General features: G+C 36.5%; 3 protein-coding genes across 5 annotated transcripts; all 3 read left to right on the forward strand.

Annotated features, from left to right (window-relative positions):
• Positions 1–10709: 10709 nt before the first annotated feature.
• LOC103417259 (xyloglucan endotransglucosylase protein 1-like) lies at positions 10710–13111 on the forward strand. Of its 2 annotated transcripts, none has more exons than XM_017327298.3 (3): positions 10710–10963; positions 11055–11234; positions 12771–13111. In XM_017327298.3, the coding sequence occupies exons 1-3, from the start codon at positions 10710–10712 to the stop codon at positions 13078–13080; spliced, it is 744 nt and encodes a 247-aa protein (XP_017182787.3). In that variant the 3' UTR covers positions 13081–13111. The 2 variants fall into 2 exon arrangements, with proteins under 2 accessions (XP_017182787.3, XP_028953297.2); XM_029097464.2 differs by having other exon boundaries at positions 10710–10938; positions 11042–11234.
• Positions 13112–14303: 1192 nt separating this feature from the next.
• Positions 14304–17183, forward strand: LOC103417228 (phosphatidylglycerophosphate phosphatase 1, chloroplastic/mitochondrial-like). The gene is made up of 5 exons (XM_017327302.3): positions 14304–15058; positions 15136–15213; positions 15382–15455; positions 15549–15656; positions 16948–17183. The coding sequence occupies exons 1-5, from the start codon at positions 14374–14376 to the stop codon at positions 17062–17064; spliced, it is 1062 nt and encodes a 353-aa protein (XP_017182791.1). The 5' UTR covers positions 14304–14373; the 3' UTR covers positions 17065–17183.
• A 284-nt stretch (positions 17184–17467) lies between these two features.
• Positions 17468–19789, forward strand: LOC103417227 (probable leucine-rich repeat receptor-like protein kinase At1g35710). 2 transcript variants are annotated; one of them, XM_070816751.1, is made up of 2 exons: positions 17468–19032; positions 19183–19789. In XM_070816751.1, exons 1-2 carry the CDS (start codon positions 18825–18827, stop codon positions 19467–19469), a joined length of 495 nt encoding a protein of 164 aa, XP_070672852.1. In that variant the 5' UTR covers positions 17468–18824; the 3' UTR covers positions 19470–19789. The 2 variants fall into 2 exon arrangements, with proteins under 2 accessions (XP_070672852.1, XP_070672851.1); XM_070816750.1 differs by having other exon boundaries at positions 18312–19056.
• The last annotated feature ends 5310 nt before the right edge of the window (positions 19790–25099 follow it).

Below are 25099 nucleotides of genomic sequence, written 5' to 3' on the forward strand. Positions count from 1 at the left end.
CAACACATGTGGACAAAGAGAAAAAGGTATAAGCCGCGTTTGGTTGGTAACAAATTCGTCTCTTTATTAATTTGATTCATCAACAGCTATGGATACACAGGGTGCACCTAACATTATTGAGTTCAGGTCAATAAATTAACAGTGTAGAAACAATGTATTTCTTTGCCGTTCCCTGCATGCATGAAACAACATGGAACATAGACATAAAATCCAATTGAATTGAACAAATCAAAGAAATTGAATGGACAAAAATGAGGGGAGTGATGTAATTTGGTAATTTAATATACTAAAATTTGATAGAAAAATGGATAAGAAGAATAAACAGCCTCAAAGCTTTATTTTGTGTTTCTGAATATTGCTCAAATGGTTGCAGAGCATTACAAGATGTTCTCTTATCAAGATTGAACCACATTTGTGCTTATAGTTGCTGAAAAAATTTGTGAAACAACATAAAAATTTACATAATAAAGGTAAAATAATAACATATTAATTATAGTTTAAATATATTAATAATAAAATGTTATTACCATATTGGCTGGATTATTGCCACTTTAATAAATTTCTTCCGCTTTTGCGATGACTTCTCGCCAAGTTTTCAAATCTTTATGTAGATGTTTGTACCTACTCGGTAGAGATTGCTCGGTCTGAGTGTGCCTTGAAACCGCTCTACAAATTGTGCATGAATCTTCTTTCACATATTCTCGCACTAGATTGTGCCACGTGTCCGAATGGTAACCTTTTCAACTTTTTTTTGTTGGAAATCCAACGGTCTAGATCATCTGGCCGTTGGAAATCCAATGACTCACAGCAAGTCACGTCATTGAGCCATTGGGCTATGCTGTAGAGAGCCCAACCTTGCAGTTTGTTGCCCACTCTCCAGTTTCGCGTAACACGCGCTTGACATAAAAAATAAATAAAAAATAAGGTGGTTGGCGTTAGCTTGATCGCTGACACAAGGCCGAGCTTCAGATGCTCGAGCATTTGGGTGGCTTTGCTTGGCCCACCATACCTGCCCTTGCATCTTTGAACAGGTGGAGGAGTGTTTTGGGGTTGGAGGGCAAGTTTTGGGTCCCTGCCCTTACCTTTCACCAACTGCTGGATATACTCTAATATTATTTCAACTTAATCATCTATTATTAGATATTAAGTTTTATCACATAAGACATTGATGATATTAAGAATAAAAACTCCTACATATTAATGTATATTATTTTATCATATGCTTCGTAGCTTCTACTTTTGTTGCGCTGAATTTGCAAACCCGTGTCCAGCTTTAACACAAGTTGTGGGCTTTTGCAACAAGTCAATTTTCAGAGAACAAAATCATATCATATAACCCCATACCTAATAATTTGTAACCAAATATATGCTGCCAGTTTTGAAACTTTAATTAGTTTATTAAATAATGACAGCCCTATTATTCACGCGGCATACTTTATACTACTCGCTCGAAGGTTTCCAGCATATAAAGGGCTCTCACAACTCTCAATTTATACCATCAAACCACAAACTGCTTCATTTCTAAAGCAATCAAAATGTCTTATTCTTCTAAGAGCAATTCCACTCCTAAGACTTTGCGTTAGCATCCAACGCATTTATCCACTCAAGTGAACAGTAATAGACCTTAGTAAACAGTAATAGGTCAAAGCATCTCCACCCCTAAAAAATGCGCTGGCACCCAGTCTAAAAATGTGCTGGTACAAACAATCTCCACCCCTACAAAATGCGCTGGCACCCAGCCCATTTAATTTTTTTTTAAAATTTTTTATAAAAGAATAAATAAATAAAATAGTTTTAATTTCGGATAAGATTTTTAAGTAATCTTATTTAGTGTGTTTTTTTTTTATTTTTTTAAAGTTTATATGGTGAGGTTATGTAATTTTATTTGGTGTTTTTTTTTTTAAGTTTATTTGGTGAGTTTAATGTAATCTTATTTGGTTAGTTTAATGTAATCTTATTTGGTGTTTTTTACTACTCATGTGAACGCGATAAAAACTCTTATAATACTTGCAAGAATCACAAGGTTGTTGTAGTATAAACGGATCTCGCAAGGTCGTTCTCCACATGGATTATTAAATAATTCGAAATAAACCAAATTCCAATTAATTATTGTAAAGAAGAAATTGAGATGATTGATTTTATAACCTACTTAAATTAAAAACGAATTTAACTATTAAAGATAGGACAATTTGCAATATTAAAACTAGAGGGAAAAGAAAACAGTTTTGGGAGAAATCAAACTAAGAAAGCACTAGGGTTCCACCATCACCTAGCAATCCTATGAACTTTTACCAATTACTCATGATCTACACATGACACTTTGAAGGTTAGATTTTCCTAATTTATATTCTACTTGGAACCTCTAACATAAAACGTATATCTAACATACAACCCGTCCGGACGTTCGGATCAAATCTGAACATGAAAGACTCATTATGCTTTATGAAAATCATTTGAAAAACCATGCAACCCTTAAGACGTGGTGTTCATCCTAAGTGAAATTACAATTATTAATCACAAGAAGCCAGCGTCAATTTCAGGGAACCATCCGACCAAAATTGCATCAAATTACTTTTTTAAAGATCCTAATGGTGATCAGGCATTAAGACAATTAGATAGTTTTAATGCCGGTGATTAATAATTCAAAGTATGCATGCAATCAATCATAAGCAATTAAATAAAAATCACATATTCATGCTAAGGCTCAAGGCTTCGCCCTAGCAAAAGAATTTAGTTATGCATATTCATAATTGAAATCATAGAAAATATTATTAAAAAAATGATTGAAAACACCTTCAAGTAGAAAATCTCCAAAACCCTAGCAATTCTCTCTGTCTCCAAAATTGCATAAAATAAAGCGTAGAGAAATATTGTAGACGGCCAAGCAATCTATCTGCTATGCCCCCCACACAAACCCTAAAAACAGGTCATTTATTCCCACTAGGAAACTAGAAAAATAAAATAAAATAAAATAAGAAACATAACCCTAAATTAAATGGTAAAATTCGATTAAAATCTGAACAGCCACGTTTTAGACCCATAAGCTGCTCCAAAACTGGCCCAATATAACTGGATTTAATGTTTGGAATATTCTGAACACTTCTCCAGAAGGCCACGAACCCATCCGAGGTCATCTTGGGCTCCAAAAACGCAATTTAAGCCAAAAAACGTCATTTTCCCGCACTGCACATCGCTCCTTTATTTTATCACCAGAAAATAACCGCTTGGTGGAAAAATCCCAAAGTTTGATACGATCAAGCTAAGTGACTCATGAATGTTCTACAACTGGAATTACTCCAAAATTCGTCCATTTGGTAATGCTTTGCTCCATAGGAATTCGAAAGTCCTATATTGAAAATACAATTCAAAGTATCAAAATTCTTCCAAAATATTAACCAAAATATACTAAGATTAGGGTAAAATATATAATATAAAATCTAGTCATCAAAATACCCCCAAACTTAGCTTTTTGCTTGTCCTCAAGCAAAACAAGACTCAAACAAAAATAAAAACTTTACAAACTAGACAACTAGCTAAAACTCAACCAAGACAAAACTTCCACCTTCAAGTTGCAATCCATAGCAAATTTTAAAAACTAGAACATCTTTTCAAAAGTTCCAACCAATCCCACCACAGAGTCTAAACCATTTAGAATCAATTAGAAAATAATTCACAAACTTCCTTTGGTGTAAAGTGAACCAACATAGTTAAGGAGACTCGACTAAAACTCTTACCTCTCATCCTTCTTTATTTCACACATACTAACTTTGAATATAACTATCTTTCTTTTTCTTTTTCAATTTTTTTTTTCAGTAACAGTAATGGTCGTGTAATGTCGGTTCACTTAAACTTTCGATCCAACCCATGTAGTGAGCTTTAGGTCAATGACTCCCAAACCACTGGGGCTTTAGGGTACTATGTGTAGAACACCCCTAAGGACTTGTTAACCTGAGCTGAAAAGGTTACGAAACCAACTAACCACCATTCCCCTTGCCAAAACTCTACCGTTTGACGCAAGAATCACTGCTGATTAGGCAGGACTGGCCCGGTTACTAGGCAAAACCTCGGGTGAGACAATTATTACTTTATAACACAATAATAACCGACTTTACTTAAATAAAAAATAAAAAATAAACTTAGACTAAAAGTAAGTGTTTCAATCACACTCCCCACAAACCATGTTGGTGTGATGTGCAAAGTTCAAAGTATAATCATGAATTAGTGTCTAAGCAACGATAAATAGAAAAGACTCTACTGTGGGATGAATCTTTACCATGTCCATTTGTTTTAACGTTTAAAATAATCTATAGATATTAACTTAAAAAGAATGAAAATTCATAGCTGACATAAAAAAAATTAAAAGCCTAAAATTTACTTTCCCACCCCCAAACTTATTTCACACTTTGTCCTCAAGGTGTGGAAAATAAAAGAAACATGACAAAAATGAAATAAACTTAAACTATAATATAATAATTATAAAAGTGAAAATGATTAACAAAACCAAAGAAAAAGAAAGATATTACCTAGGCTTGAAAATGAAGTTGTTGCATGGCTAGACTAGGTGCAAATGTGGGCCACGATGTGGCTCATTCTAGCAAAAGATGAAACAACCCATTTGATTACCAAGCCCAAATCCAAAACGTCTCAGCCAAGCTTGTTTAAGCTTACTCGATGCTCATTTATCTATATATAGAATTACCCTGGCGCCGTCTTCCCATTTCTCATTTCTCCCTCTAGCTGCTTCAGAAAGCTTCTTTCTCTAGATTCTTCTTTTGTCATCCTCGAGCCCACATCCATTTCTATCTCAAAAACCAAACACATACCCCATAGCCGCACTATACCCCCAAACTTAATCTCTGAACCAGGACCATCCAAGCGCATCTACCACTCTTTTACAACATCTTCCTTCATCATCTCGTTGCCTTCAAACCTCAGAAATCGAGCACCCTCAAACAGTAATATCAACAGCCGCGAAGATGACACCGCATATCACATCCTTCTCTGATTCCGACACATTCATGGGTAATTTTTATCCACATCTCCCTTCGATTTTTTTTTAATTTTTTTATATGCTTAGATTTGGGGGAAAAAATGGATGAAAATTATCTAATGCACGTGTGCTTCTGCGGCAGGAGCTACAAAATGCTGATCCGACATAGAAAAGAACGGTAGATGTCTGGAGCTTATCTGAAAAGGAAAGGTACAGAACATAGATGCCTAACTCTTATTTGCGCATCATGCACGATAATGTTCTCCACATGCTCATAAATCTCTATCTGTGTGCTTGCTTGTACCCACTGATGTATATTTGAGCCCAAAAGTGTGGATAACAGAAACTGTATCCTGCCTTGATGAATCGTGTCCTCTGTGCTACTTAGATCCCTCAATTTTGTTTCTGCACTCCGCACTGCCTAATCTCATGAATGTAGAGGAATTGATGATGAATGTGCTGGGGGAATAAAGGTTGATTGCACCCCCTTAGTTGGGATTAGGCCGAATCAGTTTCGAATGCAACCTGCAATAAAAAAAAAAAAACTAATTAGATAAGTAAAGAAAAATAACAAGAATTAAAAATTGCAATTTTTTTTTTCTTTCTGATTTTTGTAATTAGGAATAAAAACAGGAAAATAAATTAAACGAAATAAAAAGAAAAAGTTAGAAAAATTGGGTTGCCTCCCAAAAAGCGCTTTAGTTAAAGTCTATAGCTAAACGTAGCGGAAAGAATTGTTGATCACGTCACTTGTTCTTTCAAAGTTAACCACTCTTTAATAACGTCATAGAGCACTGTGCTTCCAAATTTAATGGTTGAATTCTTCTTATACGCCTTTCTTTTTGAATGAATCTTTGTAAAGATATAGGTTCCTTTCCAGCTATGTTTATTTCTCCATTGAGCTGACTTAAATCGCCCATAGTTTCCGCACTGGCTGAAATTTTCTACAAGGAACTTGGCTGTCAATAAGCTTCCTCTTTTCCATATAGATCTTTGCCTGTTTCCAGGACTCATCTGGCATTTCTTTGAATTTGATGGGCTGTGCAGGTACACTATCCGTTACCGCCGCTAAAATTTTCTGATCAGTAAGCAGCTGTCCTGTAATTAGATTTGTTAGAGTATTCATGCATTCTTGTTGCTTAGCGGGTTGCCTTGGAGTCTCGGGAGAATGCATGAGTGGCACACAGACTTTTGTAGGAGCAGATTCTATGGAAATTTCAAGGTCATTAGGGGCTGTTTCCTCCTTTAGGCGTGAATAATAGGCAGATGGCTCATCGGTTCCTGCACCAACCTTTTGATCATCATAGCTTCTCCCACGGTTTACTGCTTGAATTTGAAATTCTTGATTGGTTATTTCTATGTACAATTCAGTTGATTCCAACAATTTAGATAGTTTGTCCTCCACCGAAAGCTCTTATGGCACATTAAGCCGCTCAAAATACTGCCCAAGACGCTCTTTCAAATTTTGAGTGTGGAACTCTGAATGGGGATTGTTCTAGTTCCATTTTGAATCGTTTCTCATATTTATATACTCCTGGACATAATCTGGAAAATATTCTCTCTCATGACATTGCAAAATATCATGAGTATTTGAATTACAAAGAGCACAAACCGGGCTTAAATCCATAATAACCCGTTTTTGCTAATGAAACCCAAAACTCGTATAAAACTTGCAAGAATCACAAGGTTGTTGTAGTATAAACGGATCTCGCAAGGTCGTTCTCCACAGAGATTTTTAAATAATTCGAAACAAACCAAATTCCAATTAATTATTGTAAAGTAGAAATTGAGATGATTGATTTTATAACCTACTTAAATTAAAAACGAATTTAACTATTAAGGATAGGACAATCTGCAATATTAAAACTAGAGGGAAAAGAAAACAATTTTGGGAGAAATCAAACTAAGAAAGCACTAGGGTTCCACCATCACCTAGCAATCCTATGAACTTGTACCAATTACTCATGATCTACACATGCCACTTTGAATGTTAGATTTTCCTAATTCATATTCTACTTGGAACCTCCAACATAGAACGTATATCTAACATGCAACCCGTCCGGACGTTCGGATCAAATCTGAACATGAAAGACTCATTATACTTTATGAAAACCCTTTGAAAAACCATGCAATCCTTAAGACACGGTGTTCATCCTAAGTGAAATTATAATTATTAATCACAAGAAGCCAGTGTCAATTTCAGGGAACCTTCCAACCAAAATTGCATCAAATTACTTTTCTAAAGATCCTAATGTTGATCAGGCATTAAGACAATTAGATAGTTTTAATCCCAGTAATTAATAATTCAAAGTATGCATGCAATCAATCATAAGCAATTAAATAAAAATCACATATTCATGCTAAGGCTCAAGGTTTCGCCCTAGCAAAAGAATTTAGTTACGCATATTCATAATTGAAATCATAGAAAATATTATTAAGAAAAATATTGAAAACACCTTCAAGTAGAAAATCTTCAAAACCCTAGCAATTATCTCTGTCTCCAAAATTGCATAAAATAAAGCGTCGAGAAATATTGTAGACGGCCAAGCAATCTATCTGCTAAGCCCCCACACAAACCCTAAAAACAGGTCCTTTATTCCCACTAGGAAATTAAAAATAATAATAAAATAAAATAGGAAACATAACCTTAAATTAAAAGGAAAATTAATGAAAAGGGCTTGAAAACTTTGAGTTTTAATGATAAGGACAAAATAAAGGGTAAAGTGAATAGTATCATGATTGACTTTTTAGTGTAAAAATGTGGTTTTTTGTTAAAATGAACAGTATCAGGTGCTTTTCGTTAAAGTTCCCTAAATTAAATGGTAAAATTCGCCTAAAATCTGAACAGCCACGTTTTGGACCCATAAGCTACTCCAAAACTGGCCCAATATAGCTGGATTTAATGTTTGGAATATTCTGAACACTTCTCCAGAAGGCCACGAACCCATCCGAGGTCATCTTGGGCTCCAAAAATGTAATTTAAGCCCAGAAACGTCATTTTCCAGTACTGCGCATCGCTCCTTTATTTTATCGCCAGAAAATAACCGCTTGGTGAAAAATCCCAAAGTTTGATACGATCAAGCTAAGTGACTCACGAACGTCCTCCAAATGGAATTACTCCAAAATTCGTCCATTTGGTCATGCTTTGCTCCAGATGAATTCGAAAGTCCTATATTGAAAATACAATTCAAAGTATCAAAATTCTTCCAAAATATTAACCAAAATATACTAAGATTAGGGTAAAATATATAATATAAAATCTACTCATCACACCCAGCGCATTTATCCACTCAAGTGAACAGTAATAGACCCCAATGAATAGTAATAGGCCAAAACATCTCCACCTCTAAAAAAATGCGCTAGCACCCAGTCTAAAAATGTGCTGATACAAACGATCTCCACCCTTACAAAATGCGCTGGCACCCAGCCCATTTAATTTTTTTTATAAAAGAATAAATAAATAAAATAGTTTTAATTTCGGATAAGATTTTTAAGTAATCTTATTTAGTGTGTTTTTTTTTTAAAGTTTATACGGTGAGGTTATGTAATTTTATTTGGTGTTTTTTTTTAAAGTTTATTTGGTGAGTTTAATGTAATCTTATTTAGTGAGTTTATGTAATCTTATTTGATGTGTTTAAATAAAGTACAAAAAATAAATTTGAAATTGCATAAAGTTCTAAAAATAAATAAGAAATTACATTAAAAATTACATAAGAAATTAAATAAAGTTCTAAAAATAAATAAGAAATTACATAAAAATTAAATAAAGTACTACAAAGAAATACGAAATTATACAAAGTTTGTGGAGTTAGGATATGTGGTGCTAGGATATTCATTGCTAGGATTTCTGTAGCTAGAACCCCCTCGACTTGTTTCGGCATCTCTTGCACGCCTCCTTCGCACGACCTCTTTTTTTTTCCGATGTCCAAAAATATTTTGAATTCGGAGATAGTCCTACTAGAGGCTTGTTCATAATGTCACGATCTGCTTGGGCCATCCTTTATTCTCTAAGCATCTCATTTTCTCGATGAAGTGCTTCTCTAATCATCTCATTCTCTCGATTAACTATTTCTCTTTGTCTCTCAGCCTTGCATCATGAGCCTTAGTAGCTGCTATTATTGCTACAATAACAGCAACTTTTTCCTCATCTCTAGCCTTTTCCCGTGCTATGTTCAGTTCACCTTGGCGAGCAAGTTCTTCCATATATTTAGTGTAGTCATTTTTGGAAGAACTACCTTTTTTCTTTGATGCCTTTTTACCTTGAAGTCTGAGGGACTGACGAGTCGGTTGGGTCTCCGGCACTTGTTCAGGCGTCCTTTTCGTGTCTTCAAATGTGTTGGCTTCTTGTTTAGCTGTGTATGCTTCTGACGAACTGTGTAGACCCATGCCATGCATGACAACTTCTGAACCAGTTGCCACAATTTTGTATCTAGGGCAATCTTTGACAATTTGCCAACATACCCATTTGTTGAATGATTTGTTTTGGTTATTTGCATTGTAGAATGCTTGTGCTTGTAGTGTCTATAAAAATGTGGGATGAGATAGTAATAAAAAATGTGGGTGGAATGCATATAAATTACATAAGAAATTACATAAAAATTACATAAGAAATTAAATAAATTAAAATATTGATGCGGGTGGAATGCATATAAATAAATAAAAATATTGTCACCTGATCCGCTAAACTTGTCCCACTATGCAGATTATCAGAAGCATGCGAGATGGCGTTTTTCCAACAAGTAAAGGATGTGTTGAGTTTTTTCCAACGACCTTGAAGACTTTGATTAGTTCTGGCGTCTTTTCCATGTACATCGCAAAACGCTTTCGTAATTTTACTCCACATTTCTCGCTTATCCATCTCATTACCCGTAATCGGGTCATGAGTAGTGTGAACCGAACATTCACACAACGTAACATCTTCAATGTTCTTCCACGAAGACATTTTTTTCTCTCAAAGTGTAGAAAATATTGAAATGTAGATAGTGTAGAAAGTGTAGAAAATATTGAAATGTGGTGTAAGGTGGAAAATGAGGGTTAGGTATTTATAGAAAAAAATAACTTTTTTTAAAATTTTCTATATTTTTTAAAAAAAATTCTGTATTTTTTAATAATTTTTCTGTATTTTTTCATAATTTTTAATAAATTTTAATATAGTTAATTAATTTGGACCATTGGATTTGAAAAATATTCAAATCCAAGAGTCAAGGCGTTGCCACGTGGTCAACGGTCATAATTCTGACTGTTGGGAATTTTTTAATTATTTTTATTTTTATTTTTTGTGAAAAAAACGTGGACCGTTGATCTGTGATCGGACGATCCATTTTAAAAGTCAAATTAAATTTTTTTTTACTGCTGGAAATCCAACGGTCTACAAAAACTAGCCATTGGAAATCCAACGGCACTGAGGAGGGCCACGTAGCTCTAATATGGGTGAACACAAGTGGGCTGACAAGCGTGCCCCGCCGCTTGCACCCTTGTCTCCTACTCATGCCCAGTCGTGAGTGTGCTACATGCGCCAGCCAAATAGGCCGGCTTCTGGGTCTGTCCGAAATGGGCTGGTCTGTTGCCTAGCTTGGGTTGGGTGCTAGACTGTTTTGCAGGCTGGAGCAGATTGACAGGGTGCTGGGCTGATTTTTGGACAGGGTGCTGGGCAATTTTGTGTCCGGTTGAACTGCTTTCAGCTCTCAATGGTAATTCTTCTTTGTCCATAACTTGTGTCATGGTCATGGCTGCCTCGGCTGACAATTTCTATCAAGACTTTGACGTTACATTTCGCAATGGGCGTGCCAAGATACTCAACGGAGGACAGCTTCTCACACTTAACCTTGATCAGGCTTCCGGTTCCGGTTTCAAATCCAAGAACGAGTACTTATTTGGAAGAATTGATATGCAGATCAAGCTTGTTGCCGGTAACTCAGCGGGAACTGTTACTGCCTACTATGTAAGTAGTACTACTACATACCCTCTTAGTTTGTATCCTTGTAACTCTATAAATATATTTTGTATAATTGCTTTGCTAATTGTGAAACACAATGCATATATGATTTGCAGTTATCCTCCGAAGGTCCACTCATGATGAAATCGACTATGAGTTTTTGGGAAACGTATCCGTAGATCCCTACACACTACATACCAATGTGTTCAGCCAAGGAAAAGGGAACAGAGAACAGCAGTTCCACCTTTGGTTTGATCCCACAAAGGCCTTCCACACCTACTCCATTGTTTGGAACACGCAACGCATTATGTAAGTAGTACATGCATGCACTCACATGAGGGAATGTGTTGAGAATATCATGATAGGAATTTTACCACCTACAAAAGTAGGGATAAAATCACACAAAATACTTGCAAGAGAACAAGGGTGTTGTAGTATAAATGACTCAAGCAAGGTCGTTTCCGTTGGGATTATTTAAAACAATTTATGAGAAACTCTAATCCTAGTTAACTATTTAAAAACAAAGATTGGAAAATGGTGATTTAATGATCTAAATTAAGAAAAATGAAATTAATTAAAAATGCTAATTAAAATATGCAATTCTTAGAGAAAGAAAAAGGAAACAATTTTTTTTTAGATTTCAAAATGAGAAAATACTAGGGTTCCGCCGTTACCCTAACAATCCTGCAGATTTTGAAGGTTAGGTTTTCCTAAAGTATGCCCTAGTTGGAACCCCCAACATAGAACGTATATCTAATCATGCAACCTGTCCGTGGCGTCCAGATCGAATATGAACATGCAAGATTCATTAAGTTTTGTGAAAACCTTTTGAAAAACCATATAACTCCTAAGACGTGTCGTCCATCCTAAATAGTTACACATGTTAACCACAAGAAGTCTTAGTCAATTTTAGGGACATCCCTCCGCCAAAATTGCATCAACTTACTTTTCTAATTATTCTAATGGTCGCGAATCACTAAGACAAATAAATAGTTTAGAGCACAGTGATTAACAATCCAAAACTTGCATGCATAAATTCATAAGAAAATTAAAAAGAGACTACATATTCTTGCTAAGGATCATAGTCTCACCCTAGCAATAGAAAATTTGCTACGCATATTCATAATTAAAATCAACATAATTATATTAAACTAGAAAAAGAATGGAAACACTTGAAAGTATAAGTCTTGAATTCTTTAATTTTTTCCCAAAGTCTTCTCCCAAAAAGTTGCATCCGTCCCCGAGAAACCCTTGGTTTGCCAAAAGGCTTATTTATATTCCTCTAAATAAAATTCTCCTAGTCAAAGGTCTTAGAATAAGACTAGGAAACTAAATAAATTAAAATAAAATAGGAAACATAATCCTAAATTAACTTGGTAAATTCGCCTAGAAATCTGCACAGCCACATTATGGCCCCATATCAGCTCCAAAACTGGCCCAAAATAGTTGGATGTAGAGCTTGGACTATTCTGAACACTTCTCTAGAAGGCCACGAACCTATTTGAGGTCATCTTGGGCTCCAAAAACGCAGAAACGTCACTTTTTAGTAACGCGCACTGCTCCTTCATTTAATCGCCAGAAAATCCCAAATTTTGACACAAACAAGTCAAGAGGCACACGAACGTCCTCCAATTTGAATTGCTCCAAAATTCATCCGTTTGATCATGTTTTGCTCCAGAAGAAGTCGAATATCCTACATTGAATATATAAAGCAAAATATCAAAATTCTACCAAAATAATTACGAAATTATACTAACAATAGGATAAAATATATAATATAATATTGACTCATCATATCACTTGTTATTTTTAGATACTTTCTATTACAATTGCAAATTTATGCAGATTTTTGGAAGATAACATGCCAATCAGAGTGTTCAACAACTTGGAATCAGTTGGAGTCCCATTCCCCAAAAACCAGCCCATGCGGATTTACTCAAGCTTGTGGAATGCAGATGACTGGGCAACAAGAGGTGGCCTTGTCAAGACCGATTGGACTCAAGCTCCCTTCACTGCCTCTTACAGAAACTTCAAGGCCAATGCTTGTACTTCTGGCTCATCATCCTCCTGTGCCTCCACTGCATCTACCAATTCAGTGGGGGACAGTGCATGGCAGACTCAAGGGCTCGATGCAGCTGGCCGTAACCGGCTTTGATGGGTGCAACAAAAGTTCATGGTCTACAACTACTGCAATGACCTTAAACGTTTCCCACAAGGCCTCCCAGCGGAGTGCGGAAGATCAAGGTTCTAGAGATCCAGATATCTTACGATACATACATCATCACATATTCCCCGCTCTATGCAGCATTCATTTGTGTAATTAGATTCAATTTATATGATACATTCTTTCATCGTTTTTCTAATAACGAATGTCTAATGTGACATTATTGTCGCATGTTTTCCTTTACTCTTACAATGTAAGCTGAGTTGAGATTCTGCAATATACATATAGTAGTTCATATTAGGCGATAAAAATTCATAATATTTGATTTTTCTTCTAACAATATCAAGAAAGTGTTCATTACCTGTTTTACATAATTACCAACAGTAGTTTTTTTTTGTTAATTACACAACATAATATGCCCTTCTCCATTACCACGTAGTCTTGTATGCTGAAAAATGGACCAAACCAAAGTTGTCAATCTGGTTTTGCAGTTGTTTTACTTGTTTTGTTTGTGGTTTTGCAGCTTAATTGACACTAAAATTGCCCGAACCGGCAACACTATAGTTTCCATCTCAAGAAAATTGTTGGGGCTTGAATAAAATGTGATTTAATATCTTTTTCTTTCTGGCGTACTCAATCCTGGTCGTTTAGGTTTTACGTTCGTTAAAGAAAAATATCTTATTTTCATTATGTCTCGTCTCTTTATTGTTTTAGGTGTTTTGGTATTTTCTCAAAATGTTTCGTTGCTGATATATATAATCAACATTGTGGTCATTTAGCCTCACAATGAGTTAGTAGTAATGTTGTTCAAATATACTTTTGACAAGAATCAAACATGAAACCTCTTATTTATAAATGTAGAAGAATACCATTAAACTGTAATAGTAAGTGGCGACAAAAATATAAAGCTAACGATAAAAAATTTAACTAACTAAAAATCCATCCATGGGGCAAATGTGTAATTAACCAAAAAAGAAATGAAGTTTTAACGAAACACTCTCGGTACCGTTCACCTTTAACAAAATGACATTTTTACCTTTTCTGGTACTATTCACTTATACATTTATTTGTCATTTTTCATTAAAATTAAAGTTTTTGAAGACTTTTTATTAATTTTCTTAAAAAGAAAAAGGAAATAAGCAGAAGAAAAGAAGTGGCTAGCATTGTGTGGGCTCTCACATTGTTTGGCACCACAGCTTTTTGGGCTTTGTCGCAAACCAAGTCTCACCAAGATCCATTAAGAATGGCACCCATCGCCTTATCCCTGAAAATTAACAAGTAGAAATGCAGTCGACCTCATCAGCTCTACTGCGCAAATGCTCTTACCCTCTCCCCCTTAACCACTTCCTCTTCCACTTCCACCATCGACACCCTCGCAAAACCCTCAACTTCCTTCCCCTCCCCCCAAAACCCCAAACCCACTCCTCAAACCACTGCGCGCTTTCCATCTCTCACACCAACAGTTGCAGCAGAGAGCACCAGGAGCAGAGCCAGAAGCACACCAACGGCGATTCCGACCCTTATCAGAACGATTTGTTGTTTCTGCAGTTGAAATCCTCCGGCGATACCGAGGCGGCCAGTAATCAAAGCCCAGAAGCCCCAAACGACGAACGAGGACGAGACCAAAGAGAGAGCGAAGCCGATAATTCCGAGGGACTTTTGACAAACATGTGGTGGGCAGACGTGAAAGCCGCACTGGGACAAAGGTTCAACTTTGGAGCCATAGTTCGTTCGGCCATGGTGCTCACAAAGGACAAGCACTTGGCGCTGCCGCATGTTTCTGTGCCTGATGTTAGGTACATTGATTGGCCTGAGTTGCATAGAAGGGGTTTCAAGGGTGTTGTGTTCGACAAGGATAATACTATCACTGCGCCGTATTCCTTGACGCTTTGGGGCCCTCTTGGGTCTTCGTTGGAGCAGTGTAAATCAGTTTTCGGACCCGATATCGCGGTGTTCAGTAACTCGGCTGGTAATTTTTGGCAGAAACCATCTGAAAATTTTAGTTGTTTTTATTTGTCAAAGTAATGATTTTGGTTTCATGGTTAGGGCTTTATGAGTATGACCATGATGGTTCAAAAGCTAGGGAGCTTGAAGGGGCAATTGGAATTAAAGTCATAAGACATAGTAAGTGTTTGTTTGTTTGTTCTTTTTTCTGCTGCAAAGTTTTTTAATCTCATTTTTTTAATAAACCAAATTCCATTTGAAAAGAGTAGGTTGGTTAAATACAAGTTTTCCATAGGAATTACAGATTTTATGTAGTATTGATGTGGGTATTATTGTCATATGTTATAGGAGTGAAGAAACCAGCTGGAACATCTGAAGAGATCGAGAAGCATTTTGGTTGTAAATCTTCACACCTAATTATGGTAGATAAGATTCATAGACCTCTTGAATTGTTCCATTTGATCTTTGTCTGAATTATAACATAGTGACTCATGGGGTATTTTTGTTTGTTGTAGGTGGGAGATCGGCCTTTCACTGATATTGTCTATGGAAATCAAAATGGCTTTCTCACTATTTTAACTGAACCGTTGAGTCTCAATGAGGAGCCGTTCATTGTTAGGCAGGTTGGTTTTTGTTTCTTCTCAAATCCTTTTCATACACCGAAAGTGAATGTCATGTCATTTTCTCTTTTCCAAACAAATAAATGTTATAAAATCTGATTAGGCTGTTTTTGAAAGCAAATGGTTGTCTCTTCCTGACTTGGGTAAACAAAAAATCAATCTGCTAAATCTTAATTTGTGAAATACCCTAGTTTGTGGTGTCAGTCCTTGTTCTCCATTTTGTCCGTAATTTTTTCCTTGTGGTTTTTAGGATAGTTTAGAATCCTCTTATGATCTGTCTTGTAGGGTAAGGATGGTGAATAAACCCAGGTTGTAGCAAACCAAATATAAAGAAGATACGGAGGGAAATCAACCTAAAAATCACAATCTTCCAAAGAAAGAATAAAAGGACCATCCAATAGTATAGAGTTCGAATGATTCTTCAGACTCATACAAGAATATCTTGCGGTCTCACCCATTCAAAGGTTTGACTTGTAGGTTCTCTTTAAGTTCACTCAAACAAGAACAAATGAGCAGCTCCCATATTTCCAAATGTTATGAGTCATTTTTCCCAGTTTGTGCCAATTTGAGAGTGACTTGAAAACAGACCGGGCAAAAACAAAGCCACTTCATACCTCATAGTGGCTATGCGGGTGAAGAAAAATAATCTTAAGGGAATCAAGGACTCTGATTCTTGTTCTAAAGAAATAAAAATGGCGCAAAGGCCTTCTATGCTACCTAGAAGGGTTTCTTCTAACATCGTTGTTGCCTGAGATACATTCTGACCAATTTTTATGCCCTCTGATCCTCTCCCTTTTGAACTTATAATCACACGCAAACTTCAAAAACACCTTATGAAGTTTCAAACTCCCAATCATGGCATGGAAACCCCTCTGGAATATGGTGTAACAATGGTCACCATCTTAGTAAAAAGACTAGGCTGTGGAGTGTTTTTAGATTCAGCGTTGGTACTGGAGGCAAATATGATGCAGCAACAACCACCACTTATCCCACTACATGGGGTAGGCTGTAGAACACCACTACGCTCTGTTTTGCGCCAAGTCTTCCGTTAGCTCCAAGTACTCCATGTCTTTTCTTAAGGTCTCTTTCCAAGTCATCCTAGGTTTTCCTCTACCCCTTTTGCCGCGAGCCTTTATGCAAAAGAAATGAAAATTCTTTTTCTTCATAATTTAGACTTATTTTTGTGTTAGATACTTTGACTGTATCTACACTGCGATTTATGTTTTTCTATTGTCGGAATAAAGGTCTAAGGTTCTGTTATTTGTCTCTGAACATTTGCTTGTAACAATTGCAGGTGAGGAAACTAGAAACATCCCTTGTGAATCATTGGTTTAAGAAAGGGTTAAAGCCCACCAGTCATAGGCTGTTGCCTGATGGCAAGCAGTGTGTCAAACATCCACCACCCCTGTAAGAATTATTATTGATATAATTCAAAAACAAAGTTCTTCTGTTTGTCCTAGTGATTTTGTTAGTTTCACCATATGTTGATTCAAAGCAATGAGAAATTATTTATTTTCTTTCTCCAGTAAATTGAGTAATATTTTAACCCGGCTTCATGAAAGGAAAAATAAAGAATAAAAGAGAAATGAAAGTGAAGATAAAAAAGGCCAAAAAATCCAGGCAGTCCAATTCAACCTTTAACTAAGATCACTATTGTCATTGTATTTAGAGTTTGATTAACGACATATATGGCAAGGAATAGAAGTTTGTGGTAGCAGACGTGTATGTCTAAAGTACATCTCTCAAGCTTTTAAGAGTTGAATGAATCCCTAAAATGGTATGGCTCAACAATTAAAGGTGTGCACCATGAGTTTTTAAAGGCAAAACCCTAATTACACCAGGTGTGTAATTATGGAAGATATATGAATATGACACATATTACCCTCTCGACTATTGTATGGCTTGGAAAACTTAATCATGGCCGAGAAGAGGAGAGAAACTTAGCTAGACCGGTTTCATACCCCCTCCCTCTCTATCCCTCCCCTTGTAGAGGACATGAACTCGTGACATGCAAGTTTTTCTCGGATAAGAGAGCCTTCGTGGGCAATTAATAACTTACTAATTGATAGATAATGACTTTCAAGAAAATGGTTACTGGCTAGGTTCCATGAGAGAAGCCAATCAAGATAGTGCTTGTCTTATGCATGGCTCATTTGTGGTCTTTATTTAGGAATTGCAAAGGTTTTGCACTTATGGTAGAAACTTAATTCAATGGCTTGTAGTGCCATTTAGCAAAAAACTTTACCAGCAATGCAAGAAATAGTTTGTGCAGTTTCTACAGCAAGGCATCCTAGTGTTTGGAGTCACTTCTGTATTAGTAAGGAAAAAAAATATGGGGGGAGCAGGACATGGATGGAGAGGTTTTACCGTCTCTTCGGGTCCTCGATCTTCGTCATAATTTACTTAGAGGAGAAATACCACTGCACTTTGGAGAACTGGAAAGCTTAGAAGCAATGTATTTGTCGCACAATGCTCTCTGGTTCCTTCCCATCCAGTTTTGGTAAAATGTTACACTTGACGCTATAGATTTATCCTACAATCAACTGGAGGGTCCTCTTGCAAACATTGAAGCCTTCAACGAGGCTCCAATTGAAGATTTAGAGAATAATAAAGGCTTGTTTGGTAATGCCACTGGCCTGAAGGTGTGCCAATCTACCCTAAGAAACAGGAAAACGAACAACAATAATACCTCTCTGATTGCAGCCCTCGTTTCAGGAGATCTGTTTCTTGGGTTCATTGTAGTTGTGATTCTCTACATTCACCTCCCTCGCCAGATTGTAAAAAATGGACAATGCCAAGAGAATTACAACCGAAGATCTCTACACAGTTTGGAGCTTTGATGGAAGATTAGTGTATGAGGACAATGTTGAAGCTACAGAGGAATTTGACTAGAAACATTGTGTAGGAACATGGGGCCGTGCAAGTGTTTACAAAGCTAAGTTGCAAACAGGCCAGATTATTGCAGAGAAGAAACTTCACACGCTACCAGAGGGTGGGATAGAAAACCTGAAGGCCTTTGAGAGTGAGATTCGTGCACTCTCAGGAATCTGCCATCACAACATTGTGAAGCTGTATGGCTTTTGTGCACATCCACGGCAGTCATTCTTGGTTTACCAGTTTCTGGAAGGAGGAAGCTTAGAAGGGTTACTAAGCAGTGACAAAGAAGCAACTATGTCTGAATGGATTTCAAGGATAAATCTGGACAGAGGTGTGGTGAACGCTTTATCCTACATGAACCATGATTGCTTGCCTCCAATTGTTCATCAGGACACATCAAGCAAGAATATCTTGATGGATTTAGAGCATGCTGCTTATGTCTCCGATTTTGGCACAGCTAGAATATTGAAGCCTGACTCTTCCAATTGGACTTCATTTGCAGGTACATTTGGATACACTGCTCCAGGTAGTTATTTCTTCTTGTTATAATTTGTCACAATAAGCATATAATATCTGAGTGCAACAACAGTTGCACCCATACGTTTTTGTTTACTATGAAATGGAGTTTTGAATTGTCTTGTCGGGTTTGCAGAGTTTGCTTACACAATGGAAGTGAATGAGAAATCTGATGTCTATAGCTTTGGAGTGTTAACTTTGGAAGTGATCTTGGGAAAGCATCCGAGAGATCTCATGATCTCAGTTCTCTCCTCGACAATATCAACTGTGCTTAATACACCGTTGACGAACATTTTGGACCAAAGGCTTTCACCTACAAGAGATCAAGTTGCAGAGAAAGCGGCGTTTCTTGTGAAGCTTGCATTTTCATGCTTGCCAACCCACAATCTCGGTCTGCCAAGCAACAGGTTTCCCAGGAGCTAACAAATATTTCAAGGGCACCTTTACCAATCTCATTTGACAAGGTTACCTTGGGGCATCTTGTTAACAATGCTTAGTTTCCTCAGTATCTGCATCAAATATTTCCCGCAAATTTAAGATTGTGTATCCAAATTTCGCTCTCTCGGACTGTATAGTAATTTCTCTCAATTTACCGTTGTTTATATATGGCTATTGTCTGTTTAGTCTCTTCTAGCTACATTATTGATTAAAAGTTTGTAACCTATTCTAAAACTAGTTCACCTGTCCAATCATTTAGATGGTTTTACCATTTGTAGGCAATGAGATAAACGTTCTCTTGGTCACTATGGGTGTGTTTGAGATGATATAGTAGTTGATAGCTGCGAGTGCATCAGTCATTTTTAATGTCCACTGGGATTGCAGTTTTGTTGTAGCTTTGTATAGTCGTGATACTATATGATGCTTCTACCATTGGCATTGCATAAGTTTTATCTGGTCCCATGGGGTCACAGGGTTAACTTAGTTGTTCGGTTGATGTTTGCGAGAAATTTGTGTTATCCTTGTTGTTTAGAAATACTTTTCGATTTTGATCATAAAGATTGTCAATTTTTGTGGATAATTTTAGTTATTTTCAATTTTATGGTGTTGAGCACTGTAGCAGCATCCTTTCTTTCACTATAATTTTAGCTTTGTATATGCATTCTTCAGATGCTTACTTAAAACCAATTTAGTAAAAAGGATTTAATATTAATAGTTGATCTCATTTTCTTTTAAACAGTTTGATTTGGATTTGATATAAAGAGGAAACAGTGCTTTTGAGCATTTCGTCTCTTGACTTCCTAAGGTTCATTGTTTCTTGTTATCAGACGTACTAGAAGGGTTGACATATAAAAGATAAATACAACAAAGGTCATCAACTGTTTAGAAGCTTTACCTATACTGACAATCTCAATATCGGCTTGTTGACAAGTGACCTAGAACAAGACAATGATTGTTACTCTTGTGTTTGCATGGGGTAAGCTTTTGTTTCTCCCTTCTGATCTTTTTAAGAATAGAAATATGCAAGTTAAAAAGGAACATATTCTATTGAATAAGTTTACAACTAAATGAATCCAAAGCTTGCCTGTGACAACCAGTTCCTAATTTTATGATTTTATAAATTTTAAGTGTGAGTTGACCAAAATGCCCTTAGAAGAGAGATTGTTGACTTTCTTTGACCGTCTCTTTGTCACGTGTACGAGCTATTATTTTAGGGAGCTTTAATGAAAAGGGTTTGGGCCAACAAATATTTAACCAAAAACCATCACAAAATGTTATTTAACCAAAAGGGCTCAAAATTTAACAAAAAACCATCCTTTTCTCACCCTTCTCTGGCTTAAGCGCTGCAAGCTCCGCGCAACACTTGAGTATTTTCAACTTCTCCAACAATGGAAACCCCGACAACAACATCTTCGATGTCGAGTTTGATGTCTTCGCAAACCAAGAGTTCCAGGATCCTGATGACAACCATGTTGGTTTGGACATCAACTCCCTTACGTCTAATGCTTCGAGCACCACAGGGTTTGTTTGTTGACTTTTTTCTGATGGTTTTGTTCATGGGTTTGACAGTGTAGGAGTCGATCGTTTGCCTCAGAGCTTTGGGTTTGGCCATGGCTAAGATTCTAGAGGCGCATCCGCCAAACCAGACACGCATAATTTGGAATAAGAAATGTGGGATACTTCGTTGAGGGGTTGGATTGTAGAATCCTAGGATGGACGCATCTACATAGGACAATAGCTCCTTTATTATAGAGGACTTTTTCTTCTGCATATTGACTAGGGTTTGTTTGTTGATTTTTTTTAGAATGAAATTGTTTTGACTCCCGGAACTGTGAGGTTGGACTTGAAATTTCTGTTTTCTTGGTTTCCCACTTGGTGCAGTTTGTTGAGTCACTCATCCCTTAACATTGTTGAACTAGGCAGAAAAAAGAACCAAAACATAAAACTGTTTCTAGAGAACCCAAAACATAACACTGTTTCTGAAAAAAAAAATTCAGATACAATGTTTGTTTTGTCTGTGCACAAACAAACATTGTGTCTAGAAAGAAAAGAACCAAAACCCAGAAACAGTAACTAAAATTCCAGAAACAATGACTTAAATTTCAGAAACAGTGACTTAAATTCCAGAAACAGTCTATGTTTTAACCTTTGACTGTTTATTTTCTTTCATGCATCAGTTGATTATATTTAAGAAACATGATGCTTAATTTGTTTTGAATCCAAATACAGTGAATTTCACTATTTCTTTTCTAGCTTACATTTAAGAAACAATGTGTCTATTTCATTTGGATCTAGAAACAGTGATTTAGTTCCAGAAACAGTGACTTAGATTCCATAAACAGTAACTTAGGTTCCAGAAACAGTGACTGAGATTCCAGAAACTATGTTACTTAAAATCCAGACAGTTTATTTTTACCTTCGATGGTATAATTCTCATCCTACTTTACTGTACTTTACTTATGCTCTGACATCACTTGTGAAATGGGTTCATTCCCGCTCACAAGCACGCTATTATATTTAGTCACTTTTAGGTTTAAATTTATTCACATTTTCTGAAGAATTTATTTTGAAAAACATGTTCATTTGAGCAACATCATATGGCATGCAATTAACAATTAAAGGCGGAATCATGCTTGCATGTACTCAAAAAACAAAACATTACCATGAAATTCAAAGCCTAGTAGATTGGTGAACCAATAATCAACTCAAAACAAAGTGAGTTGAAATTATTACCTTTGTAGATTCCTCTTTGCATAAGCAAAGGCTAATCACCCAAAGAGATAGGGCCTTCATTCCTTGCTTCTTAGATCCATGGATTTGGATGGAAAATAGGTTTCTCCAAGTTCCCAAAATAGGGAACCTCTAAGTCTCTTCACCAAGGTTTGATTGTAGAAGAAATGAGTGACCTTGGAGTAGTAGGATTGCTAGATGTACCCTCCAAGGTGTTGGCCTCTTTAGAGAGAAAATGGAGAGACAATTCTCACCAATTTTCCCCCAAAATAAACCCTTAATCACTTAATGAATATTTAGTTATAAAGTCATTTATATAGTCACTTCTTTAAGTGACCTAAATAACCAAAACCCTAATTCATCACACTATGGCTTGCCATTTAGGGGATTTTGGGCTTTTGGGCTTTAATGAATCTTCATTCATTAAATTGTCATACAACTTAAGTTAATGGGCTTGACGTTCGAAGCCCATTGGGCCTTAAGGTCCAAAACTATCCCGAAGTCTTTAACGAACTTATTCGTTTGATTAATTAACATATTAATTAATCCTTGCCATAAATAAATGATTAAACCATTTAATCATTCTTACTCATTTCCGTTTAATCTTCAATCTCCACCTTTTATGGTGTGCGATCCATTAGGTTCCTTTTAGCGAGGTAGTGGGCGATTAAAACCATTTTACATCGATTGTGAATTGAAACTATTTTCAATTCTCCCTTTAGTGATTACACACGTTTAGGGCTTCCACAAACCATGAGTGACACCTAGCAGCATATCATGGTTACCCAAGCTAATCAGAAGAGGATAGAGAACTTATTCAGTTTGGGATTACAAATGCAATACGGTCCTTCTCTAATCTAATACTCTTGACCACATTGTTTGGTATGATAGTTTATTTATTCATGTCTACTATCCAATGTGATTCGTGTGCTTATATGATTTCCTTGAATGTGATTTGGAACGCATTCCCTAATCTCATTCATACTCTGGCCAGAGATTCCAAATCATATCATAGAGTATTCTCCCTCAACTGTTTGAAGGTTAGAGATCCCTTGTTGCGCATTCACTTGTCTCCATAGCTAAGTGGCTTAACCCCAACGATGCCGTGGACACCCCGAGGGGGTGACTTTGACATAATCAAAGATCAAGGACTTAACCACAAGACAACTGTGATGCCTCAGGTCAAAGGACTACTTTGCATTATCTCAACCATGAGTTCTCATGTGACATGGAATATAAGAACTCTTCGTTGATCACGTTCAGTGAACTCATTCTCTATTGAGCACCTACGTACTTGTCTTGATGTCACACACACCAATGACTCGAGACTAATCACTCTCCCTGAGAGAAGACATAGTACGTACTGATCTTAACGGACTGTCAACGCCCAATTGACAATCCTATGATCAGGAACGTTTAGGATGTGTCTACGAAAGAATGGTCTCATGAATCTAACTTCATTAGATTACATTCTCCCAATCACATATTCCTTGGACTTTATCGTTTAAGCATATAACATTTATATGAGACGGCTCAAACAATAATGTATGCCCTTTATATGTAAAACTAGATTAGTTTAACATGTGAAATGTCCGTAAAGTATCATCACATGATTGGCTTTAGGGCACATTTCCAACATTTTCTTCATGACTACATTTTATGGCTTCGTCACCTTCCTGGTGTCGGCTAGCACAACTCGATTTGGAGTCCAGATGGACATTCCGAGTTGGGGTGTGTCAATTTGATATTAGCGCATAAGTTTGGGTAGTATTGCGTTCATCACACGCATGATGTAAGCATTCTATGTTCTTGAGCTTATTTTCAAATCTTGCCACCTCATCGAGCATGAAAAATGTATTAGCTTTTTCTAAGTTATTGGCTACTTAGACGACTTATCGACCTTCTAGAAGAGCATTATGGCGACCGCCTCAATATTTTAAACAAGAACCTCCCTGCCAAGGAAATTTCCGATTTGGATTAAGTTGATGGTCCTGATGTAGGGTTAATGTATCGGTAGTTATGCATCACCGGAGATTTACCCGTCAATCCCACTACTACTATCTAATCATTATTACCAACCCTTTCTAGTTAGGAAATTACAAATAGCTTTGATTCCTTGGCAGTACCCATTAGAATACCACATATCAGAATTCCTATGAAGTTTACTTGTCGTCGAAATTTTCGAAAATGTCTCGAGTGTAGATGTGGTGCTAAAGTGGTAACACTAGACGGAAGAACATCTGGGGGACAATCACCTTTGGTCACCGACTTTACAAATCTTTCAAGCGTATTCAAAATTTCAGATCTTCAGGAGGAAGATCGATTTCCATTTAAGTCTATTCTAAAGTAGGTTATTAGTAAATCATTTTTCTGACCTTAGGACAATTTAACCAACACTAGTTCCCAGAAATCCTTTTGATGTTGTATTCATCATTTCGATGAGTATAGGCATGTGAGTACTAGTTATTATACCTTCAGGTAGTAGAAATTCCATAAGTAGTAATTAATTTTCCCTAGAATTAATGAAACCACCTCATATGACCAATTCCTTACCAATCATTCGAAACCATCCACTCGAGCGGGCTCTAACCTGTAATCAGCCTATGGTGGCGCTACTAATTAATGATATTGTCTGATATCCAAAAGCTGTCAACTAGTGTTTAGGCGGTATGATTTATGATACCAAACACATGTACTAGTATCTAGGAGTGATACCTTATGCCAGAATGCCGATTCACGGTTTCAGGGTAACGAACAATATCAAAATATTAAATGTGCGTTAATTAGCTGCGCGACTGATAGACTAATTAACAATGACTACCTCAGTCAAAGAAATTCAAATCGTGGAAACTTAGGAGCAAGCCTTATAGGAGGACAGTAAATTC

The sequence above is a fragment of the Malus domestica genome, chromosome 17 (genome assembly GCF_042453785.1).
Source record: "Malus domestica chromosome 17, GDT2T_hap1".
In the NCBI taxonomy this organism is placed as follows: domain Eukaryota; kingdom Viridiplantae; phylum Streptophyta; class Magnoliopsida; order Rosales; family Rosaceae; genus Malus; species Malus domestica.

Bases quoted from the DNA above. Each gene is read 5' to 3' on its own strand.
- LOC103417259 (XM_017327298.3), top strand. From the start codon at position 10,710: ATGGTCATGGCTGCCTCGGCTGACAATTTCTATCAAGACTTTGACGTT. The intron at 10,964-11,054 runs GTATCCTTGTAA...TATCCTCCGAAG, and splicing joins ACTACATACCCTCTTAGTTT to GTCCACTCATGATGAAATCG. The intron at 11,235-12,770 runs GTAAGTAGTACA...AAATTTATGCAG, and splicing joins TGGAACACGCAACGCATTAT to ATTTTTGGAAGATAACATGC.
- LOC103417227 (XM_070816750.1), top strand. From the start codon at position 18,825: ATGTCTGAATGGATTTCAAGGATAAATCTGGACAGAGGTGTGGTGAAC. The intron at 19,057-19,182 runs GTAGTTATTTCT...TCGGGTTTGCAG, and splicing joins ATTTGGATACACTGCTCCAG to AGTTTGCTTACACAATGGAA.
- LOC103417228 (XM_017327302.3), top strand. From the start codon at position 14,374: ATGCAGTCGACCTCATCAGCTCTACTGCGCAAATGCTCTTACCCTCTC. The intron at 15,059-15,135 runs GTAATTTTTGGC...TTTCATGGTTAG, and splicing joins GGTGTTCAGTAACTCGGCTG to GGCTTTATGAGTATGACCAT. The intron at 15,456-15,548 runs GTAGATAAGATT...TGTTTGTTGTAG, and splicing joins AATCTTCACACCTAATTATG to GTGGGAGATCGGCCTTTCAC.